General features: G+C 39.6%; 2 protein-coding genes and 1 pseudogene across 4 annotated transcripts; 1 reads left to right on the plus strand and 2 right to left on the minus strand.

Moving 5' to 3' along the window:
- The first annotated feature begins 4,542 nt into the window (after nt 1–4,542).
- Nucleotides 4,543–6,821, plus strand: LOC115666619 (uncharacterized). Of its 3 annotated transcripts, XR_008816886.1 has the most exons (6): nt 4,569–4,826; nt 4,909–4,977; nt 5,064–5,198; nt 5,265–5,333; nt 6,215–6,270; nt 6,350–6,821. XR_008816886.1 is itself a non-coding variant. In XM_056312774.1 (5 exons), exons 1-5 carry the CDS (start codon nt 4,738–4,740, stop codon nt 6,367–6,369), a joined length of 324 nt encoding a protein of 107 aa, XP_056168749.1. In that variant the 5' UTR covers nt 4,543–4,737; the 3' UTR covers nt 6,370–6,821. The 3 variants fall into 3 exon arrangements, 2 of the variants coding, with proteins under 2 accessions (XP_056168749.1, XP_056168748.1); XM_056312774.1 differs by lacking the exon at nt 4,909–4,977 and having other exon boundaries at nt 4,543–4,826; nt 5,300–5,333; nt 6,360–6,821; XM_056312773.1 differs by lacking the exon at nt 4,909–4,977 and having other exon boundaries at nt 4,590–4,826; nt 5,300–5,333.
- A 7,778-nt stretch (nt 6,822–14,599) lies between these two features.
- On the minus strand, nt 14,600–15,597 carry LOC115680122 (cytochrome P450 78A4-like; annotated as a pseudogene).
- Nucleotides 15,598–16,316: 719 nt separating this feature from the next.
- LOC115680233 (adenylate kinase 4-like) lies at nt 16,317–19,628 on the minus strand. The gene is made up of 6 exons (XM_056312452.1): nt 19,604–19,628; nt 19,362–19,516; nt 19,239–19,257; nt 16,892–16,992; nt 16,619–16,786; nt 16,317–16,415 (listed from the first exon to the last, which is right to left on the minus strand). The coding sequence occupies exons 1-6, from the start codon at nt 19,626–19,628 to the stop codon at nt 16,317–16,319; spliced, it is 567 nt and encodes a 188-aa protein (XP_056168427.1).
- Nucleotides 19,629–22,029: the final 2,401 nt, after the last annotated feature.

Raw genomic sequence — 22,029 nt, forward strand, 5'->3', positions numbered from 1 at the left:
ATTTAAAAAGATGATATTTAAAAAAAAATCCTTTGTAAGGTTCCAAGGTATAATAAGAGTAAATACACTTTTTGATATATTTTCTTCATATTTTGTATTTTATAAATACCTGAACTTTCATTACTATTTCCATGGATTATGATGAAAGTAAAGATTAAGGTTGAGGTATGAAAGTAAAGATTAAGGCTAGTAAAAATGAATTGTCACGGATTTAGCCACGAATTTGAAAAAAAATGAATTAGGCGTGTGTGGGCAATTTTTTTCAAATTCGTGGCTAAATCCGTGGCAAATTAGCCACGGATTTAGCCACGAATTTGAAAAATAGGCTAGTAGAAATGAAATTCGTGGCAAATTTGCCACGAATTTGAAAAAAAATGAAGGGTTAATACCACGAAAAACCCTAAACTAGTACATTTGTGACAATTTTACCCCAAACTATTTTTTTGACCATAAAAAACCCCAAACTGGTACACTTGTGACAAATCTACTCCGAACTATTTTTTTGACCGCCAAAAACTCCAAACTGGTATATATGTGACAATTTTACCCCAAACTAATTTTTTAATATTATTTTTTATTTTTCGAATTTTTTGATATTTTTTATTTTTTCTTTACTTTTTTTTTTCCTTTCTCTTCAACCTCTGGCCGGTCGCCGGACCGGCGACCGGCCAGAGGCGGAAGCCGGCGAGGTCGGCCCCGCCGGCCACTGGCGAGGCTCGACCTCGCCGGCGTTGGGCGAGGTCGGCCTCGCCTTGCAACCAGCGAGGTCGAGCCTCGCCCAGATCTGCGGGGGCCGGCCCCGGCGGCGCTAGCGAGGCACGACCTCGCCGGCGTTAGGCGAGGTTGGCCTCGCCCGGCCGTGGGGCCGGCCCGCCAGATCTCGGGCGAGGCTCGACCTCGCCGTTGTGGCGAGGTTAGCCTCGCCGGCGTTGGGCGAGGTCGGCCTCGCCCGCAACGGCGAGGTCAAGCCTCGCCGGATCCGGCGGGGGCCGGTCTCGTCGGCCGGGCGTCGGCCTCGCCGGATCTCAGTGAGGGCTCGACCCGCCGCGTGTGCGGGTGAGGCCGACCTCGCCCAACGCCGGCGAGGTCGAGCCTCGCAAGTGGTCGACCGACTTCGCCGACTTCCGCCTCTGCCCGGTCGCCGGTCCGGCGACCGGCCAGAGGTTGAAGAGAAAGGAAAAAAAAAAGTAAAGAAAAAATAATAAAAAAATTAATAAAAAAATTCGAAAATATAAAAAATAATATTAAAAAATTAGTTCGGGGTAAAATTGGCACAAGTATACCAGTTTGGGGTTTTTGGTGGTCAAAAAAATAGTTCGGGGTAAATTTGTCACAAGTGTACCAATTTGGGGTTTTTTATGGTCAGAAAAATAGTGTGGGGTAAAATTGTCACAAACGTACCAGTTTAGGATTTTTCGTGGTATTAACCCAAAAATGAATTAGCCGTGTGTAGGCAATTTTTTATGAAATTCGTGGCTAAATCCGTGGCAAATTTGAAAAAAAATGAATTAGGCGTGTGTGGGCAATTTTTTTCAAATTCGTGGCAAATTTGCCACGAATTTCATTAAAGGCTAGTAAAAATGAAATTCATGGCTAAATCCGTGGCAAATTTGTCACGGATTTAGCCACGAATTTGAAAAAAATGAATTAGGCGTATGTGGGCAATTTTGCCACGGATTTAGCCACGAATTTGAAAAAAGGCTAGTATAAATGAAATTCGTGGCAAAATCCGTGGCAAATTTGCCACAGATTTAGCCACGAATTTGAAAAAAATTGAATTAGCCGTGTGTAGGCAATTTTTTAAAATTCGTGGCTAAATCCGTGGCAAATTAAAGTCTAGTAAAAATGAAATTCGTGGCTAAATCCATGGCAAATTTACCACAAATTTAGCCACGAATTTTAAAAAAAAATGTCCACGCACATCTAAAATTCTTTTTTTTTAATTCGTGGCTAAATCCATGGCAAATTTGCCACAGATTTAGCCACGAATTTCATTAAAGTCTAGTAAAAATGGAATTTGTGGCTAAATCCGTGGCAAATTTGCCACGGATTTAGCCACGAATTTAAAAAAAAATGTCCACGCACGTCTAAAATTCATTTTTTTAAATTCGTGGCTAAATCCGTGGCAAATTTGCCACGGATTTAGCCACGAATTTCATTAAAGTCTAGTAAAAATGGAATTCGTGGCTAATTTGCCACGGATTTAGCTGCGAATTTTAAAAAAAAATGTCTACACACTCCTAAAATTCATTTTTTAAAATTTGTGGCTAAATCCGTGGCAAATTTGCCACGGATTTAGCCACGAATTTTAAAAAACAATGTCCACACACTCCTAAAATTCATTTTTTAAAATTCGTGGCTAAATCACGGATTTAGCCATGAATTTTAGACGTGCGTGGACATTTCTTTTAAAATCCGTGGCAAATTTGCCACGGATTTAGCCACGAATTTTAAAAAAATGAATTTTAGGCGTGTGTGGACATTTTTTTGAAATTCGTGGCTAAATTGCCACGGATTTAGCCACGAATTTCGTTTCTACTAGCTTATTTTTCAAATTCGTGGATAAATCCATGGCAAATTTGCCACCGATTTAGCTACGAATTTGAAAAAAAATTGCCTACACATGCCTAATTCATTTTTTTAAAAATTCGTGACTAAGTTGCCACGGATTTAGCCACGAATTCCAAAAAAAATGAATTAGGCATGTGTAGGCAATTTTTTTTGAATTCGTGGCTAAATCGGTGGCAAATTTGCTATGGATTTATCCATGAATTTGAAAAATAAGCTAGTAGAAACGAAATTCGTGGCTAAATCCGTGGCAAATTTGTCACGGATTTAGCCACGAATTTGAAAAAAAATGAATTAGGCGTGTGTGGGCAATTTTTTTCAAATCCGTGGCAAATTTGCCACGGATTTAACCACGAATTTGAAAAATAGGCTAGTAGAAAGCCACGAGTTTCAAAAAATTTGAATTAGGCGTGTGTGGGCAATTTTTTTCAAATTCGTGAAATTCGTGGCTAAATCCGTGACAAATTTGCCCTAGATTTAGCCACGAATTTGAAAAATAGGCTAGTAGAAATGAAATTCATGGCTAAATCCGTGGTAAATTTGCCATAGATTTAGCCGCGAATTTGAAAAATTTTGAATTAGGCGTGTGTGGGCAATTTTTTCAAATTCGTAGCTAAATCCGTGGCAAATTTACCGCGGATTTAGTCACGAATTTCATTTCTACTAGCCTTTTTTCAAATTCGTGGCTAAATCCGTGATTAATTCTTTAAATTTTTTTATATACCCCCTCACCCCGTTTCTCTCTCTCTCTCTCACTTCTCTCTCCCACTCGCCACCCCCAAACCTCTCAATCAGGGGTGTGCAAAAAACCCAGGACCGCCCGGGACGGATCGGAACCGGTGGTTCCCAAGGGGACCGGTCCGGTTCCCCGTGTGGAACCGCCCACCCGCCCACCCGGACCGGACCGGTAATATAATAATAATATATTTATTTTTTAAAATTTTAATTAAAACAATTTGACCAAAAAAAAAAGAAAAACGTAACTAGACACTCATAACTCTCTGCTCTCTTATCTCTGGACACTCATTTGATGGGTACCCACTTGATTTATGGATGATGTGATTAATAGAACCGATCATAGTATAGGAATTGTACGAAAAATTATGTTGTTTTCTTTTTGTTCCGTTGATCCGATGTTGGTCCACATATTTTTTTTTTATTTGTCCAGGAAAATTTAGTGAGACCGGTTCCATGGATCCGTTCGGGAATCGGACCGGACCGACGGTTCGGTTCCCGGGCGGGTTCATGGAACCGACCGGCGGTTCTCGATCTCAAAATTGAGGATTAATACTGTGCAGATTGGTCTAGGGTTAGGGGTGGACTGGCCCAACCCCTACTCTCAATCACCCCGATTCTCTCTTTCTGTTCTCTCCCTCTCCCCACCCTCAAACCTCTCAATTCACCCCCAAAATCCAACCTCTAATTTGCTCGCGTCTCCGGCGAATTCGACGCCTCATCGTCGCAAATTCGCAGGTCCGATCCCGAATCCGGCGCTGCTTCTTGCGGTCTCTGGCGATGGCCACACACGTCTAGGGTTTTCCCGGCTCCAAACCCGATCGATTCGGCGGCGCTTCCGACGATGGACGGCAACAATATTCCCCTCCCCCTTCTCGCATTGTTCTCGCCTCTCGCCGGTGGTTTCCGCCCCCTTGGAGCTTGGAATCAGTGGTTTTCCGGTTCGTTATCTCGAGTTTCTTCCAGCGGTTCGCCTGAATTCGGCGAGGTGCGATCGAGATTCGCCATGGCTAGCTCCGGCGATGGAGAGAACGGCGAGAACCGCCGGACGCGACGAGCCCGGCGATCCGTCGTCGATCGACGTGTCCTCGGTGGAGTGCGGGCCGAGCTCGAGGGTTTCGAGGGGGGCAGCCGAGGAGATTGGGACTCTAAATCCAGTTGCCAATCTTAAGTTGTTTCTCCTTTTTTCTTTTTATGAGGTTTTGACTTTACCATGAAGAGTTAAATTCATAATGTGAAACTGGGAGTACGTGTTCTCAAAGTTGTGATTGTGAGCTATTCTTGTGATATCCTCGATTGTTCTAGTGGTGATTCATTTCTATTCTCCCTATGGATATTGGTTGTTGACTGAGTTGTGTGAATGTCTTATACATTATTTTACCATTTCTGCTTGCTGTGTCTAATGATTTAAACTTTATTAATAGGATCTGACAAATGGAAAAGATACTTTGGTACCTGTGTTCGATTTTCAGCACAAAAGATGTGTCGGTTCAAAGACAATTAAGAGTGCTTCCTCTGGTGTGGTATGCTTCTATAACTCGGGGGTTGACATGTTACTTGGCACTGTTGCAGTGGGTTCATTTGTTCTTCAATTAATTGTTTTAGGTGATTGTCGATGGTACTTATGCTCTACATGCGAGGTTGCGGTCTTTGCTAGATATTCGGGTTGCTGTTGTAATTTCTTTTTCAAAAATTGCACGACTCTTTGATTCGTTCTTAAAGATAATTGTATGATCAGATTCGTCTCTTCTCTGGATCAGGTTGGTGGTGTCCATTTTAGCCTCCTTTCAAAGGTTCAATATGATATTGGAGACTCTCATTCACAGGATTCTCTCATTGACAGCATCCTTCCATTGTTTAGGAGACACATTGAGCCAGATTTACACCATGCACAGGTTGGTCTTTCATGTTTGCCATTTTTAAGCTTGCTGTCCTTGCTTATTTTTTGGACTTCTATGCAGATTAGAATCAACAATAGCTTTGTTTCATCATTCAGGGAAGCAATCTACAAGATAAAATGCAGAAGCGATGTTCGTATTGTGCAATTTTCAAATTTAAATCTGGGAGAAATCATTACCTTCACTAGGATAAGACTTTGACCTCATTCATGTTTATGTGCTTACTTTGTCTTTTCGTTTGAGTGTGTATTTTGGTCATATATTTCTTGCCATCTATTACAGTGGATCTCTAATGAGTGCTAGTTCTGCTCTAGCTTCTTCTCCCTGTACATTTTTTTAATTTGTGTACCCCACTACTCTGTCCCCCCCTCTCTGCTTCCCCTCCCCACCCCAACAGTAAAATTCATATAGCGAAAAGTTATCCTGTGTAAACCATGAAATGCAGGTATAAAAGAGTGAGGATAGTTAAAATCATGATGGAACCTGTCCTATGTTAGTCATCTCAGGGTACAAAAGTTCTGAGATGGTCACTGTTTTGGTGAACCTTTCTATGCGTGACCATACGAAGGGGCCTATTACTGGACTGATGCAGAGTTATGATCCAATGCTTATATGTAAACCCCATTGGGACTTGTGAGTACTTTTTTTTGTTTAACTAACAAAAAGAGGCAGTAATCTACTTCCTTGTTATTCTTGACACATTTTATTGTTCGATACTTTAGTTGTTTTTGGGATTCTTTAAAATTTGTTTCATGGTGTATAATCAACAAACTTTTTCGTCAATAGTGCCTTCTTCACAAGTAACAGTAGTTACTTGTGATGTGTATTTACATCATGATTACTTAAAATGCTGTGTTAAGAGTATGTCGTACTGAAAGTCATGATCCGTGGTAGTTTTTCAAGAAGTTATAAACAAAACATGCTATTATGAACGCCATCTCCTGTTTGAATAAATTTTTCCTATGTGTTTTGTGGTGGAAACTTTGAATTAATAGTGCAACATAACGTTACAGTCTCCAGATTCCTTTCCTGCCCAGGTTCTCCAAGGAAATGAAGCTCAAACAGATAAGTAAGTATATCTGCAAGCTGCTACTCTTTTGTAACGAGTGAACTTGGTTGTGGGGGGTGACATCCTCTTTTGCTTTTAGCTTTATTGAGATGTACCTGAGACCTCCATCAGCCAGTGAAGAAGCACGAATAAACGATTGGATTAAGGTGCGTCAATCTGGTATTAGGTACTATCTTTCCCTGGGTGACCAGAGGATTGTGGACAAGCATTTCATTATCCGACCCAAAGCAGAGTTTGAGGTAAGAAACATCTCATATTTCATTACACTAAATAGTCGTCCTTTGAGTTGACTTGATGATTTACTATGCTGATGTCTTGTCCTCTTTATCAGTTTTGTAAGGTTTCTATTTCACTCCTATGAACCTTCACATGCAGCTAGATATAGCATTTGAGACAGTTTTCTTCTGCAATTTGAGAATTGGCATATGTAAGAATCAACTTACACACATATATTTGATAGTAGCCATGAGAGTAACGTGTCCATAGAATATTTCCAAACAACTGTATCAAGGAATTATGAAGATGGAAACTTTTGGTGGTACTCCGATTAATAGTCATAGTTGCTTCATTTTTTAAGTTGTCAATTTGTATGGCTACAAATAATTATGTTTACTCAATGCTGCATGTTAGATAATTGTCTGATCTCAACTGATAGTGTCATTTCATGGCTTTGACTAACTTTGTCTGAGCAGACTTGCCTTTTGCAATTTGGCAATTCAATAAAATTATTGACTTTGGCTGATTTTTTATCCTTGAGTTGTGTTCCTACTAAAATTCGATGAATTGGGTGGCTATTCGTGTCTGTCTCTCTTTGATCTTATATTGAAACAAAGTTGGACGGATGACACTAGGTGGATTGCTGGCTCTGGGTTACACAATTGTGGTCAGTTACAATTCGTCGCAAATTAGCCATGAATTTTGCCACGAATTTTTTTTTTATAAAAAAAATAGAATATTTTTTTTGTTTTTTTGGGGCAAAATTAGCAACGAATACAATTCGTTGCAAATTAGCCTAGAATTTTCCCACGAATTTTTTTTTATAAAAAAATAGAATTTTTTTTTTGTTTTTTCGGGGCAAATTAGCGACGAACACAATTCGTGGCAAATTAGCCACGAATTTTTTTATAAAAAAATAGAATTTTTTTTTGTTTTTTCGGGGCAAATTAGCGATAAATTTTGCGACGGATACATTTTATGGCAAATTAGCCACGAATTTTGCCACGAATTTTTTTTATAAAAAAAATAGAATTTTTTTTTTGTTTTTTAGGGGCAAATTAGCAACGAATTTTGCGACGAATACAGTTCGTGGCAAATTAGACACGAATTTTGCCACAAAAAAAATTTGTGGCAAAATTCGTGTCTAATTTGCGACGAATACAATTAGTGGCAAATTAGCCACGAATTTTTTTTAATAAAAAAAATAAAATATTTTTTTTTTGTTTTTTCGCGGCAAATTAGCGATGAATTTTGCGACGAATGCGATTCGTGGCAAATTAGCCACGAATTTTTTTTATAAAAAAAATATAATTTTGTTTTTTTGTGGCAAATTAGCGATGAATTTTGCGACGAATACAATTCGTGGCAAATTAGCCACGAATTTTGCCATGATTTTTTTTTTATAAAAAAAATAGAATATTTATTTTTGTTTTTTTGGGGCAAATTAGCGACGAATTTTTGCGACGAATACAGTTCGTGGAAATAAGCCACGAATTTTGCCACGAATTATTAGTGACGAATTTTGCCACAAATAAAATTCGTGACAAATTAGCGATGAATTTTGCCACGAATTTCTTTTCGTCGCAATTTAGCGACGAAAATTGAAATTTTTCGTTGCTAAATTTTGCGACGACGTATTAGCGACGAAATTTTTTTCGTCGCAAATTCATTTAGCGACGAATTTTGCCGAATTTTTCGTGGCAAAATTCGTGGCTAAAACCTTATTCTTTTGTAGTGTATTAGAGTCAATAGCTGACCCAATGTTTCATTGAAAAATATGCTATGTGAAGCTTGACTTAAAAATCAAAGGACAGAAATCAGATGCCTAATTGCAACATTAACCAACACGATTGTTTTTTTACTTTTCACTAAATTTGTATATGAAACTCATTGCTTATCTCCTTGTATCTGTATGAAATTGTACAGTCTTAAATAGGTCAAACTGCTCTTGTGTGTTCTTATCTTCTCATTGGTGCTTCCTTTCAATGCAAGAGTATGGATAGCTGCTTATGTTTTGAATGAACATGGCTCCAGGTTGTCTCGAGATTTCTGCTTTTAGTCACAGTATGCTTTGTTAACGATTCGTTATTTTTTTTAGCCCCTGGTATCTGTAATTGTATGTTCAGACTCAACCTTGAAGCTCACGTATTTGCTTATAATTCATGTCTTTTTTGCAGTCTAGTATTCTTGTCCTAGCTTTCTTTTCCATTTCAAGTTCACAACCTCTCCCGTCTCAAATTAGCATGAGAAGAAAAGAACCTTTGAAGTATGAGACGATGGGTCAGGCTCTTGGAATACCGGACAGTGGTCTTCTAATGCAAAGAGAGCCAAGTCAAGCTATAGTTCCAAATGAACCACTGGATAAACTTCTTCCGAACAAAAAGATTTCGTCAGTCCTTCATGGCATTCGCAGACAGGTATGTTTTTCCTTCTCATATTGATCTCAAATAATAGCTCTCTGCCAAATGCCGGGTCTTTCAATTTCAGCGGGACTTACGTCAGTGTATATAATCTGTTTTCTGATGCACCAATTTCTTTGTTAATGCATTAGAGTAACTTCATTTCATTTAATTCAAAAGAACGAGAAGCTTTTAAAAGTTTTGAAGCATGTACCTTTCCTCATTACAGCCTAGAGGGGACTATAAAGGTGTTTCACGTTCAATAGATTCACGAATGTTGGGGCAGACGAGAAGTTCTTAAACGTACATCAATGTCCTATAAATGCGAACCTTAGTTTCTTTCTTCTAGACAGTCAATACAGAGTCATTCTCTTGCTCATGCAGAACTGGTCATATGTTGAGAATGCTTTCATTAGTGTCTTCATTCCCACGACGATGAACTGTCAACTAGGGATGTGTAACTTGTTTTCTATTAGCATCTTCTGGTAATCAAATTTGGTAGTTCAAGCATATCACCTGGTGAAACAAATAGAAAATAGGTCCACTGTCTCTGCCATCAAAGTATGCAGCTAAAATAATAAGTAGAAGAGCTCTGAAACTCCATTGTTAGATGGAAAAAAAAAAAAAAACCAGCACGGTGAAAGCTCAGGGAGTCTTATCCCGATATTCTACATCGTGTTGTACTGTAGCACAAAAAGGAAATGAAATAAAAGAGTGGTAGTGCCATGAGAATTTGACCGGCTCTTTCGAGATTAGTTTCCTTGAGGCAAAATGATTAGGCTACACAAACTATTAATAATTTTTAGCACGTGGATTAAAAAAAAGGGAGAGGAAAGCTCTTTCCTTTTTTCTTTTTCAAATTTGGGTGTTATAATCTCTTTCGTCTTAATAAATAGTGTATCTCGACCTTTTCCTCCAATTAATAAGGAAGAATTTCTTATTTTGGATTGAAATTTCTATTTTGAACAATCTACCGAGAGACTCAGAATAATTTTCCATGACGGGTAGATAACTTATGTTAGCAATACATTTTAAGCTTTACAGTAATTGGATTATCCACTACATTTCTGGTTTACTTAGCAAACCGAGTTTCTTAAAAGAGAATAATTAGTGATTATCAAAATTTTATATAATGGAAGAGTTCAGGCCGATTTCGCACAACTAGTGAAAAATAAAGAAGCACAATTGGTGGAAAATAATTTAAGCTTATAAAAATTAGTGGAAAACAAAAAAGCAAAATTTCGCACAATGGAAGAGTCTAGACCCAAAACCCTCTTTGTCTGAAGTCCTTAATCAGATACCTCCCAGAAGGGAATCTCCCTACGGTTTCTCTCCACTCCTCGTCGGAAACCATGGAAAACGCTCTCACCGGCTCTCTCCACATGGATGCCGCCCCATTCCTTCCCTTCTTCGGTGGACGTTTTTAAGCGCTGATGGATCATGCTAGGCCCCACATTGTGCAGTATTTTACAGAAGGTTCTCTTGTCATCCGCGATCATCAGTATGCTCAAAACCTAGCGCAGATTTGGGCTCTTTACAATACACTTCCTCCATCTGCTCACTATGTAACTACATTCATGGTTTCGTACTCGAATCCCATCACCGGACATACTATAGTGAACTTCCGGGGGCTGTACGAGAATGAGCAGGGAGTGGTGAGAGAGTTTCTCGAGGTATTTTGTCTTAACCAGTCTTACCATTCTTTGTTATCACTTTTTTTAATGACTTAATTGACATTAGGGCTCTTTAGACCTTGAGCCTGCAACCCATCTCGGGACTCATTTTAGGCGTTGCACGCGTTTTTAGCGCCGTGTTCAGGACCGGGGGACCATTGGGATAACTGCCACCACTGGCTATACCGTCGCCGCCACCGGCACCACCGGCTCTACCACCACCACAAGAAGGCAGTAGTGTCGGGTCGAATGAGGTTTGAGTCGGGTCGAATGAGGTTTAAGAGGATGTTAGATTGCACTCATTTCATATTAGTTAGATCGCTTGGTGCTTTAATTCTCTTTTGAACTTTGTTTCGATGCTCTAGTTGTGTTTTTCTTTTAAATGTTGTCTTATTGCGGAGAAAATATTCAGTGCTAACTTAGCACCACGTCATCGTCCTACATGGCGTGAATGTTCCATTTAGAGTCCGACACGTGTCGGCTTAGCTGGAAAATGAAAAATTGAAAAAGCCTTCTTTTCACTCTCTTCGCGGGCAGGGGAAAGTACAGAGAGTCTCTTCGTTGAGCAAGTAAAGCCGAAAATTGAAAAGAGGAGGGAGAGAGAGAGAATTGGAGCGGGCTTTCAATTTTTGACATTTATTGTTGCTCCGTACTTTCCCCTGCCCACGAAGAGAGTGAAAAGAAGGCTTTTTCAATTTTTCATTTTCCAGCTAAGCCGACACGTGTCGGACTCTAAATGGAACATGCACGCCACGTAGGACGATGACGTGGTGCTAAGTTAGCACTGAATATTTTCTCCGCAAGAAGATAATATTTAAAAGAAAAACACAACTAGAGCATCGAAACAAAGTTCAAAAGAGAATTAAAGCACCGAGCGATCTAACTAATCTGAAATGAGTGCAGTCTAACATCCTCTCAAACCTCATTCGACCCGACTCAAATCTCATTCGACCCGACACTGCTGCCTTCTTGTGGTGGTGGTAGAGCCGGTGGCGGCGGCGGCGGTATAGCCGGTGGTGGCAGTTGTCCCAATGGTCCCCCGGTCCTGAACATGGCGCTAAAAACGCGTGCAACGTCTAAAATGGGTCCTGGGATGGGTTGCAGGCTGAAGGTCTAAAGAGCCCTAATGTCAATTAAGTCATTAAAAAAAGTGATAACGAAGGATGGTAGGACGGGTTAAGACAAAATACCTCGAGAAACTCTCTCCCTGCTCATTCTCGTACAGCCCCCGGAAGTTCACTATAGTATGTCCGGTGATGGGATTCGAGTACAAAACCATGAATGTAGTTACATAGTGAACAGATGGAGGAAGTGTATTGTAAAGAGCCCAAATCTGCGCTAGGTTTTGGGCATACTGATGATCGCGGATGACAAGAGAACCTTTTGTAAAATACTGCACAATGTGGGGCCTAGCATGATCCATCAACGCGTAAAAACGTCCACCGAAGAAGGGAAGGAATGGGGCGACATCCATGTGGAGAGAGCCGGTGAGAGCATTTTCCGTGGTTTCCGGCGAGGAGTGGAGAGAAACCGTAGGGAGATTCCCTTCTGGGAGGTATCTGATTGAGGACTTCAGACAAAGAGGGTTTTGGGTCTAGACTCTTCCATTGTGCGAAATTTTACTTTTTTGTTTTCCACTAATTTTTATAAGCTTAAATTATTTTCCACCAATTGTGCTTCTTTATTTTTCACTAGTTGTGCGAAATCGGCCTGGACTCTTTCATTGTATAAAATTTTGATAATCACTAATTATTCCCTTTTATGTAACTCGGTTTGCTAAGTAAACCAGAAATGTAGTGGATAATCCAATTACTGTAAAGCTTAAAATGTATTGCTAACATAAGTTATCTACCCGTCATGGAAAATTATTCTGAGTCTCTCGGTAGATTGTTCAAAATAGAAATTTCAATCCAAAATAAGAAATTCTTCCTTATTAATTAGAGGAAAAGGTCGAGATACACTATTTATTAAGACGAAAGAGATTGTAACACCCAAATTTGAAAAAGGAAAGAGCTTTCATCTTCCCTTTTTTTTAATCCACGTGCTAAAAATTATTAATAGTTTGTGTAGCCTAATCATTTTGCCTCAAGGAAACTAATCTCGGAAGAGCCGGTCAAATTCTCCTGGCGCTACCACTCTTTTATTTCATTTCCTTTTTGTGCTACGAAGACAAAGACGATGTAGAACATCAGGATAAGACTCCCGAGCTTTCACCTGTGCTGGTTTTTTTTTTTTTTTCTATCTAACAATGGAGTTTCAGAGCTCTTCTACTTATTATTTTAGCTGCATACTTTGATGGCAGAGACAGTGGACCTATTTTCTATTTGTTTCGCCAAGTGATATGCTCGAACTACCAAATTTGATTACCGGAAGATGCTAATAGAAAACAAGTTGCACATCCCCAGTTGACAGTTCATCGTCGTGGGAATGAAGACACTAATGAAAGCATTCTCAATATATGACCAGTTCTGCATGAGCAAGAGAATGACTCTGTATTGACTATCTAGAAGAAGAAAGAAACTAAGTTTCGCATTTATAGGACATTAATGTACGTTTAAGAACTTCTCGTCTGCCCCAACATTCGTGAATCTATTGAACGTGAAACACCTTTAGTCCCCTCTATGCTGTAATGAGGAAAGGTACATGCTTCAAAACTTTTAAAAGCTTCTCGTTCTTTTGAACTAAATGAAATGAAGTTACTCTTAACACATTAACAAAGAAATTGGTGCATCAGAAAATAGATTATATACACTGACGTAAGTCCCGCTGAAATTGAAGACCCGGCATTTGGTAGAGAGCTATTATTTGAGATCAATATGAGAAGGAAAAACAGACCTTTCTACGAATGCCATGAAGGACTGACGAAATCTTTTTATTCAGAAGAAGTTTATGCAGTGGTTCATACTTAGAAGACCACTGTCCGGTATTCCAAAAGCCTGACCCATCGTCTCATACTTTTAAAGGTTCTTTTCTTCTCATGCTAATTTGAGACAGGAGAGAGTTGTGAACTTGAAATGGAAAAGAAAGCTAGGACAAGAATACTGGACTGCAAAAAAGACATGAATTATAAGCAAATACGTGAGCTTCAAGGTTGAGTCTGAACATACAATTACAGATACCAGGGGCTAAAAAAAATAATGAATCGTTAACAAAGCATACTGTGACTAAAAGCAGAAATCTTGAGACAACTTGGAGCCATGCGATTTCCTCGTGGATTTCATTCAAAACATAAGCAGCTATCCATACTCATGCATTGAAAGGAAGCACCAATGAGAAGATAAGAACACACAAGAGCAGTTTGACCTATTTAAGATTGTACAATTTCATACAGATACAAGGAGATAAGCAATGAGTTTCATATACAAATTCAGTGAAAAGTAAAAATACAATCATATTGGTTAATGTTGCAATTAGGCATCTGATTTCTGTCCTTTGATTTTTAAGTCAAGCTTCACATAGCATATTTTTCAAAGAAACATTGGGTCAGCTATCGACTCTAATAGAAGCAGAGGAATGTACAAGTACATGAATATAATCAACGGACTAGGCAAAGACAAATTATCTTTTGAGATAGTATGCTGAAGGATCTTACCAATAGAAGACGCAGAGACAACTATTCCTCTCCAGAGATCTCGGAGTTCATTAAATCTGAATTCTATATGGCGAATTGCTCCCGTGAATGCAACAAGAGTGGCGACATACCACGTGTGGAAGGAGACTACTTTAAAAGCAAAAACTACTTTAAAAAGTCATGAATTAGTTTACAGTGCGTAATGCATATCAAGTGAGATTTACTATAGCTTCTCCTAAAGTAAGTAAACTTTTAAGTTTAAATGGACATGTAACATGGTTAAAACTTATAGTGGAAATCAATACTTTCACACATGCCATGTAATATTTATACCTTCATGAATTTTTTGCGGAGCTTTATTTTCTCGTCATCTACTTATGTGTAAAAAAGTAGTAATTCTTTGCATTTGCTTGTGCATGCACAAAATAATAGCATATCAAGTCTATTGCGAGTCTCACGTGAATTTCATCGGATCTAAACGCGATGGCCCATCAAATTCAGCTATTCAAAGCATATGCATCGGATCGTCATACGACGTGTGTTCTTGTGCAACGAACCTTGGAAGCAAGAGTGATCGAAAAATATGTAAAGATCGAGAAATTAAAAAATCATCCTTACCCACAAGACAGCAACCGTGTCAGAATCACTCAACCGGTCCACTTGAGGCAAAGATAGCAAGGCACTGAGAAAATCATTGCCGCCATGAACAACCCCACCTCTTCTCCTTTCTTCGACAATCTGACCCACCACGCTTTTAACCTTAATGGTGAGCTCATGACACCTTCTCTTCACGCCATGAAAGTCCAAGAACCTCAGTGGAATATGGTCCTCCCAGTTGAATTTCGCTATCAACTCATACCCTTCTCCGACCATATGGCTCAACAGCATCTCGCTCTCCAACCCTACCTCACTCCCAAACACACTCACCTGCATGTTCCTCTGAGAGCCTCCTTGCAACACCCCCCCTCAGTTCCACAGACCCTCTCTCCCCCATCTCCCTCCGCACCCTCGCCGACATTTCCCTGGCCACGCGCCCCCGAGCTCCGCGAGGCCGCCGACCCTCCTCGGGGAGAACATGTGGCTCACCGCAACGTGGTGAAGGCGGCGCCAGTATGTCCCCGAGGGGGCGAACCCGATGGCCCTCTGGAACATGAGCGAGCGAGCCGATTCCTTCACGGGGCAGTCTAAGAAGGCCGAGTGGTGGAGGATCTCTTTGGCGGTGTCGGGATCGCTACTAATGATCACCAGGGTCGGGCCGAGGCTAAGCGCCACGAGGTTCTTCGCCCCGAGCGAAGTCGCCATGGAAGCTAATTTCCTATGAGCTAGTGCAGAAGCCGTTTTGGGGTATGCTCCCCACGATAGGCCGACCGATCGGTCCCTTGAGCTTTGAGTGACCTCCGTGGCGGTGGTTCCTCCATGCAAAGCCGCTGGGGACCAAGAAGTAGTGCAACAAGGAAGGGGAGAGAGAGAGAGAGTGTAGCGAGAGAATGAGGGGAGGGTATCAAGATTGGCCTACCACGAAAGAGGAGAAAATCAACAAGAAAGTGAGTTTTACTAGCAAGAGGATGTTCATTATTATTAATTTTTGTTGATAAACATAGAAAATGTGAGAGAGAGAGAGAGAGAGAGTTTGATTAAAGCTGATCATTAGAAAGATCGCTTACAGAATTGTCTAGAGATAGACGTTGTCCGAGTGAGGATAGCATGTGAGGATTAGTTTGTATTTATAGAGTAAGTGGCAAGCGATTGCGAGTTAATTGTCCAGTTAGTTTCCGTAACCAGGGTTAGTGTCCCCATGCAATAGTAAGGGCCTTTGTGTTCCCCCTGATATGGGTAGAAAAAATTGATACACAACCCATCCTCTATTGAATGATTATGAAGCCGGCGACGCGACAAATGTCCAGTGAAACGTGCAAAAACATGGCCAAACTTATTGAGTTCATTCAAAGAAGGCCACCGCATGATGCTTCTTCCCTATCCTTGCATTTTCTCAGCAAGCCAACAGAGCCTCTAGTTACCAAAACCCTCACATTCGCCAGTGACTCGTGAATTTTAACAGCATTGGGCCTTCGAACGTCACATAAATTCCGCAGATACGACCTTACTCGCGAGACAGAGACGTGATCTAACAAAAGAATAAAAAACAAACACTTGTTACGAGAGAGCGAGGCATGAAGTCGTTACCGATTAAATCAGCAGAAGCAGGAGGCAGTCGGAATATATGGAACACGAACAAATAACGAGATAAGTATCATCCTTGCGCTGAATCAAAGGTTCTCCGGTAACCTTCAACAGAATAAACAAGTAATGAGACACGGCCGGAGTTAAAAACAGATCAACTTTAACAAACAGTTTAATAATCGAAGCAAAACAACTGAAAAAGGAAAAGGACCCTCTCTCAATGTACAGTAGGCCATCTTGCACAAGAACTTACAGGTTCCTAAACCTTTTAAACCAAGGAAAGAAAAATGAGCATCCAAAATGCTTACATCATCAACCCCCGGAACCTTGGGAGGAGCAAATTTTGTGTGGTAGGTCCTGCCACTGGAAGGATGTATCCACCGACCAGTTATCCTCTCCTCCATGATTGCATCGTCAATTGCAAAATTCAGAACTTTATCAATTTTGGCACCTTGCTTTTCTAGCATCTTATCAAGCTGTCAAAGAAAAAACAGAGCAGCCTGTGAGAAAAAATGAGACAATACAGGGAGTTGACGTACAAAAGACGACATATTTGATAAACCAAAGTACTAATACATAACCTTCCGCGCATGCATGACGGTTCTTGGAAATCCATCAAGAATGAAACCTTTTTGGCATGAAGGTTTTTTCATTGCTTCATCTATAATGCAAACAACCAGGTAGCGAATGATAACCATTCTGTTCCGGAATGAGTTCCTGAAATAGAAATAGATTTTTCTATTTCTGGTTCCAGGATGAGTTTCTGATAAAAGAAACCCGTTTGATAACGACCAAAAATTTCTATTTCTGGAACAGAAACCCGTTTGATAACAGCACAAAATTTCTATTTCCTGAAACAAAAACCCGTTTGATAAACAACACAAAATTCTATTTCCAAAAACAAAAATCCATTTTTTTTAAAATGGAATAAAAATAATTAGAAAATCCAAAAAATTCCTAAAAATCTCAAAAAAATTCAAAAATCCAAAAAAATTGAAAAATTCTAGAAAAATTCATCACAATTTCCAAAAAATAAAAAAAAATTCAGATTTTTCTAGAAAATAGGAAATTTGTTGAATTTTTTCAAAAAAAATCAAAAAATCAAAAATTTCAAAACTTCATAGAATGACTTAAAATACCTGTGGCCACCCACTTTTAGTGAAACTTAAATTTTTTTAAGTGCCCAAAAAAATCAAAAAATCAAAAATTTCAAAAATTCACAGAATAGTTTAGAATACATGTGGCCACCCACTTTGAGTGAAATTTAAATTTTTTAAGGTGCCTAAAAAAATTCAAAAACAAAAAAATTTCAAAACTTCACAGAATAGCTTAGAATACCTGTGGCCACCCACTTTGAGTGAAATTTTAATTTTTTGAGGTGAAAAAAAAGTAAAAAATCAAAAATTTCAAAACTTCATAGAATGACTTAGAATATCTGTAGCCACCAACTTTGAGTGAAATTTAAATTTTTTTAGGTGCCGAAAAAAAAATAAAAACATAAAAAAATCAAAAATTTTAAAACTTCACAGAATGACTTAGAATGCCTCTAACCACCCACTTTGAGTGCAATTTAATTTTTTTAGGTGCCCAAATGGTATTTTTTATTTTTAAATTTTTTTCGGCACCTAAAAAAAATTAAATTTCACTCAAAGTGGATGGTCACATATATTCAAAGCCATTCTGTGAAGTTTTAAAATTTTTGATTTTTTCTTTTTTTCGGCACCTAAAAAAATAAAATTTCATTCAAAGTTGGTGGCCACAGGTATTCTAAGCCATTCTGTGAAGTTTTGAAATTTTTGCTTTTTTGCTTATTTTTATTTTTTTTGGCACCTAAAAAAATTAAATTTCGCTCAAAGTGGGTGGCCATAGGTATTCTAAGCAATTCTGTGAAGTTTTGAATTTTTTTATATTTTTATTTTTTTCGGCACCTAAAAAAATTTAAATTTTGCTCAAAGTGGATGGCCACATGTATTCTAAGCCATTATGTGAAGTTTTAAAATTTTAATTTTTCGCTTTTTTTTTATTTTTTTAGGCACCTAAAAAAATAAAATTTCGCTCTAAGTGGGTGGCCACAGGTATTTTAAGCCATTCTGTGAAGTTTTGAAATTTTTGCTTTTTTGCCTATTTTTATTTTTTTGGCATCTAAAAAAAATTAAATTTCGCTCAAAGTGGGTGGCTACAGGTATTCTAAGCCATTCTGTAAAGTTTTGAAATTTTTTATTTTTTTATTTTTTTCAACACATAAAAAAATTTAAATTTCGCTCAAAGTGGATGGCCACAGGTATTCTAAGCCATTCTGTGAAGTTTTGAAATTTTTTATTTTTTGCTTTTTTTAATTTTTTTCGGCATCTAAAAAAAATTAAATTTTGCTCAAATTGGGTGGCCACATGTATTCTAAGACATTCTGTGAAGTTTTTAAATTTTAGATTTTTTGATTATTTTTTATTTTTTTTTGCATCTAAAAAAAGTTAAATTTCGCTCAAAGTGGGTGGCCATAGGTATTCTAAGCCATTTTGTGAAATTTTGAAATTTTTGATTTTTTGATTTTTTTTATTTTTTTCGGCACCTAAAAAAATTTAAATTTCGCTCAAAGTGGGTAGCCACAGATTTTAAACCATTATGTGAAGTTTTGAAATTTTTGATTTTTTGCTTTTTTTTCCCACCTCAAAGATCGTGACTTCCAGATGAACATGTGTTTTGAAGAAAGAGTTCTCTCAGAAATGATTCTCATTTTTTATCTAGAAATAGAAAACCAACTTTTTTTTTGTTCTGATTTCTAGTTCAGAATCGGTTCTGGAACAAAAACTTGTCCCAGAAATAGAAAAATGAAATTGCGTTAACAAACGGATTTTTGGTCCAAAACTGATTCTGGGAACAAAAAAACCAGTTCTGGACAGAACCAGAATGGTTATCATGTGGTACCCAAGTCATCAGAAACGAGTTCTCCCTGGAAAGCAGTTTTGCACACCAAACTACATACCGTAAGACATCATAGAAACAAAAAGAGGACTCCAAGTGGAGAGGCCAAAAATAATGTAAAAGAAGTCATACCTTGTCCATAGCTTCTTTGGCTTTGAGACCAAGAGCGGTCTTTGCAGCAACAGCAGCTCTCAACATATCACCAGTAGCCAAGTGGCACAAGCAGTATTCATCCTTGATGATCGGTGATTGGGTACCTTTTCCAGATCCAGGAGGGCCTGTATTTTCTCAAGAAACCATAAGCCAAAGCCTATCCATATTAATACCTAGACAATAGCTTGCATACTGACAACCACTAAGATGAGCTTCAGCACCAATGAAACAAGAGACTTTCAACATCTAAGAAGAACTACATTTGAGATTAATAAACAAAGGCCCGACGCTTATAACTTGCGCTTCAGTACATCTATTTCTTTTTCCTTTTTTTTAGTGCCTACTGGCTATCTCAATAGCGAATCTCAGAAGATGTCATAGAGATCTATAAAGGCACGGCATTGTCTTTGAAAATAGAAGAGTGTATACAGAGAAGTAAACAAATATACACAATATATGAAGTTTCATGCATGCAGGCATGTGCAGAAATTTATGTGGCTTAAATCTCAAAAGCTCTAGGTATACATTCAATCAACATGACAAGAAGAGAGAAAGCTTAAGGAATCAGCGAGCACCAATCAACATTATCATATTATGACTAAATCTGAAGGCCTGACTCTTTAGTAGAAAGAGAAATACCCACAACGCCTGATATGATCTTTCTAAATGTTAAGTGCGATTTTTGTAGAGAAACTATAAAATCAAAAGGCCCCTTTTAGATTGGTAAAAATTAAAAGAAAAAAACAAGGTATATGAAGCGTGAGGTCAATCAAGATACAATCTTTTGTTCTCGAGAGACAATACGTTCAGTCAAAAAAGCCCTAGTTAATTTTTACCCTCTCTTCAGCAAATGCCGAGGAAGGACGAGAGAGACGAAACTTACATCATGGTGGTTGACCCGAAATGGAAAGCAAAAAGCTTCCCTCATGGTTGACGCGGAGGCGGAGGGGGCTCAGGTCCCAGTGGCCAGCGGCGGCTAGGACGTGGGTGGCCCGGGGCAAGCTCGGGTCAGCGTCGGGACGGCAACACGGCGGCACGGACGAGAGCGGCTCTGCGATCAGCGGGCTTGGCGTGGCGTCAAACGGTGATGGCAGCGGCTGGCACAACGCGGGGCTGGTTCGGCACGGCGACAGCACAGCAGCTACGACGGTGTCGTGAAAGAACACAGAACAGCAACCAAGCACGGTGGTGATGTTGTCCGCGAAAGGCACAAGGCGATGCCGTCCGAGGAAGCCCAGAGTCGACGAGAGCTGCGACCGGCGGGACTTTTGGGGGGCGACGTGCCAGAGGCAGATCTGAGCTTGGAGTGACCGGTGGGGCTTTTGGGAGAGGCGGAGGCGGTGGGGGGAGTGCTAGAGAGAGAGAGAGAGAGAGCCGGGCTCCGGAGGCGACGGCGGAGGCGGAGGGGGATGGGGCTCGGGATCGAAGTGCTGGAGAAAGAGAGAGAGACTCTTCGTCGTTGAGCAGGTAAAGCCGAAAATTGAAAAGAGGAGGGAGAGAGAGAATTGGAGCTGGCTTTCAATTTTTGGCATTTATTGTTGCTCCGTCCTTTCCCCTGTCCGCGAAGAGAATGAAAAGAAGGCTTTTTCAATTTTTCATTTTCGCTGACACGTGTCGGACTCTGAATGGAACATATACGCCACGTAGGACGATGACGTGATGTTAAGTTAGTACTGAATATTTTCTCCTAGGATGGCGGGGGCTTCCAGAGTTTTCTTTTTATTTGGAAACGTCGCTTCCACGTTTCCCAAAGGAAAAAAAAAAAACCCGAAACCGGTCCATCGGGTGGAAAAGACTAAAAAGCCCTTTCTTCTTCTTCTTCCAGTTCTGAAAAACCAAGACATGGTGGTAGTCCCCCCTTCGCCCGTTCGACTCCTCTGGCTCCCACGTAACTCTTTTTCCTTTCCTTTTGTTCATCCTATGTTCATTTATTTCATTTTTTTATTTTCTGAGTGCTTCTCTTCAGAATTGTTTGATGAGGGGGGTGTTTTGATACAAATTGAGGCTAACTTGTGCTAGATCTGAAGAAAATGCAAAACCCAATTAAAGATTACAAGTTCCTTTTCTTTTTTTTTCTTTTTTCCTCATTCCTGCAATTCGTTATTCTCGGGTCTACGGTGTCGGTGGGGGTAGATTTTAGAGCACACACGCTCTGATGATCGTGTCTAATCTGAAAGTTAGTCCTGATGCCAAGGTGGGTTTTAATTCTCTAATCTCTGTTGCTCACTAGCATTGCCCGTGCTCATTTAAATTCCCTATTTTGGGTGCTCGTCATTGTCGTGTGTGTACCTAATATGATGAACATGCCAATTGACTTTCATTGTGCTTTGTACTAGGTAAAATCTGCCTGACGAACGTGTTCGCTCCCCACTGCTGCTCATCGAGATTTTCCTGTTTCGATAAGAGCCTGTCGAGGGAAGCGTAACTCCTCTTCTTTTGAGCAATCTCACCTTTGATTCTTTGAGTTGGTTGTACCACGAATGTCGATAAGCTGTAAGAAGAAATGTGCATTTTTTTTTTTTTGCCTTATCATTGTAGTGTTGTGGCTTCTCATGGGTTATTTGGCTGTGCACGTGTCGCATTATATGTCATGGATAGAAATCTCCAATCCGGAGCAAGTTCTTTTTTCCAATGAATCAGGTAGCAA

The sequence above is a fragment of the Syzygium oleosum genome, unplaced genomic scaffold (genome assembly GCF_021117445.2).
Source record: "Syzygium oleosum isolate NSW1041296 unplaced genomic scaffold, Sole_v2.1 Sole_v2.06, whole genome shotgun sequence".
NCBI classification, from domain to species: domain Eukaryota; kingdom Viridiplantae; phylum Streptophyta; class Magnoliopsida; order Myrtales; family Myrtaceae; genus Syzygium; species Syzygium oleosum.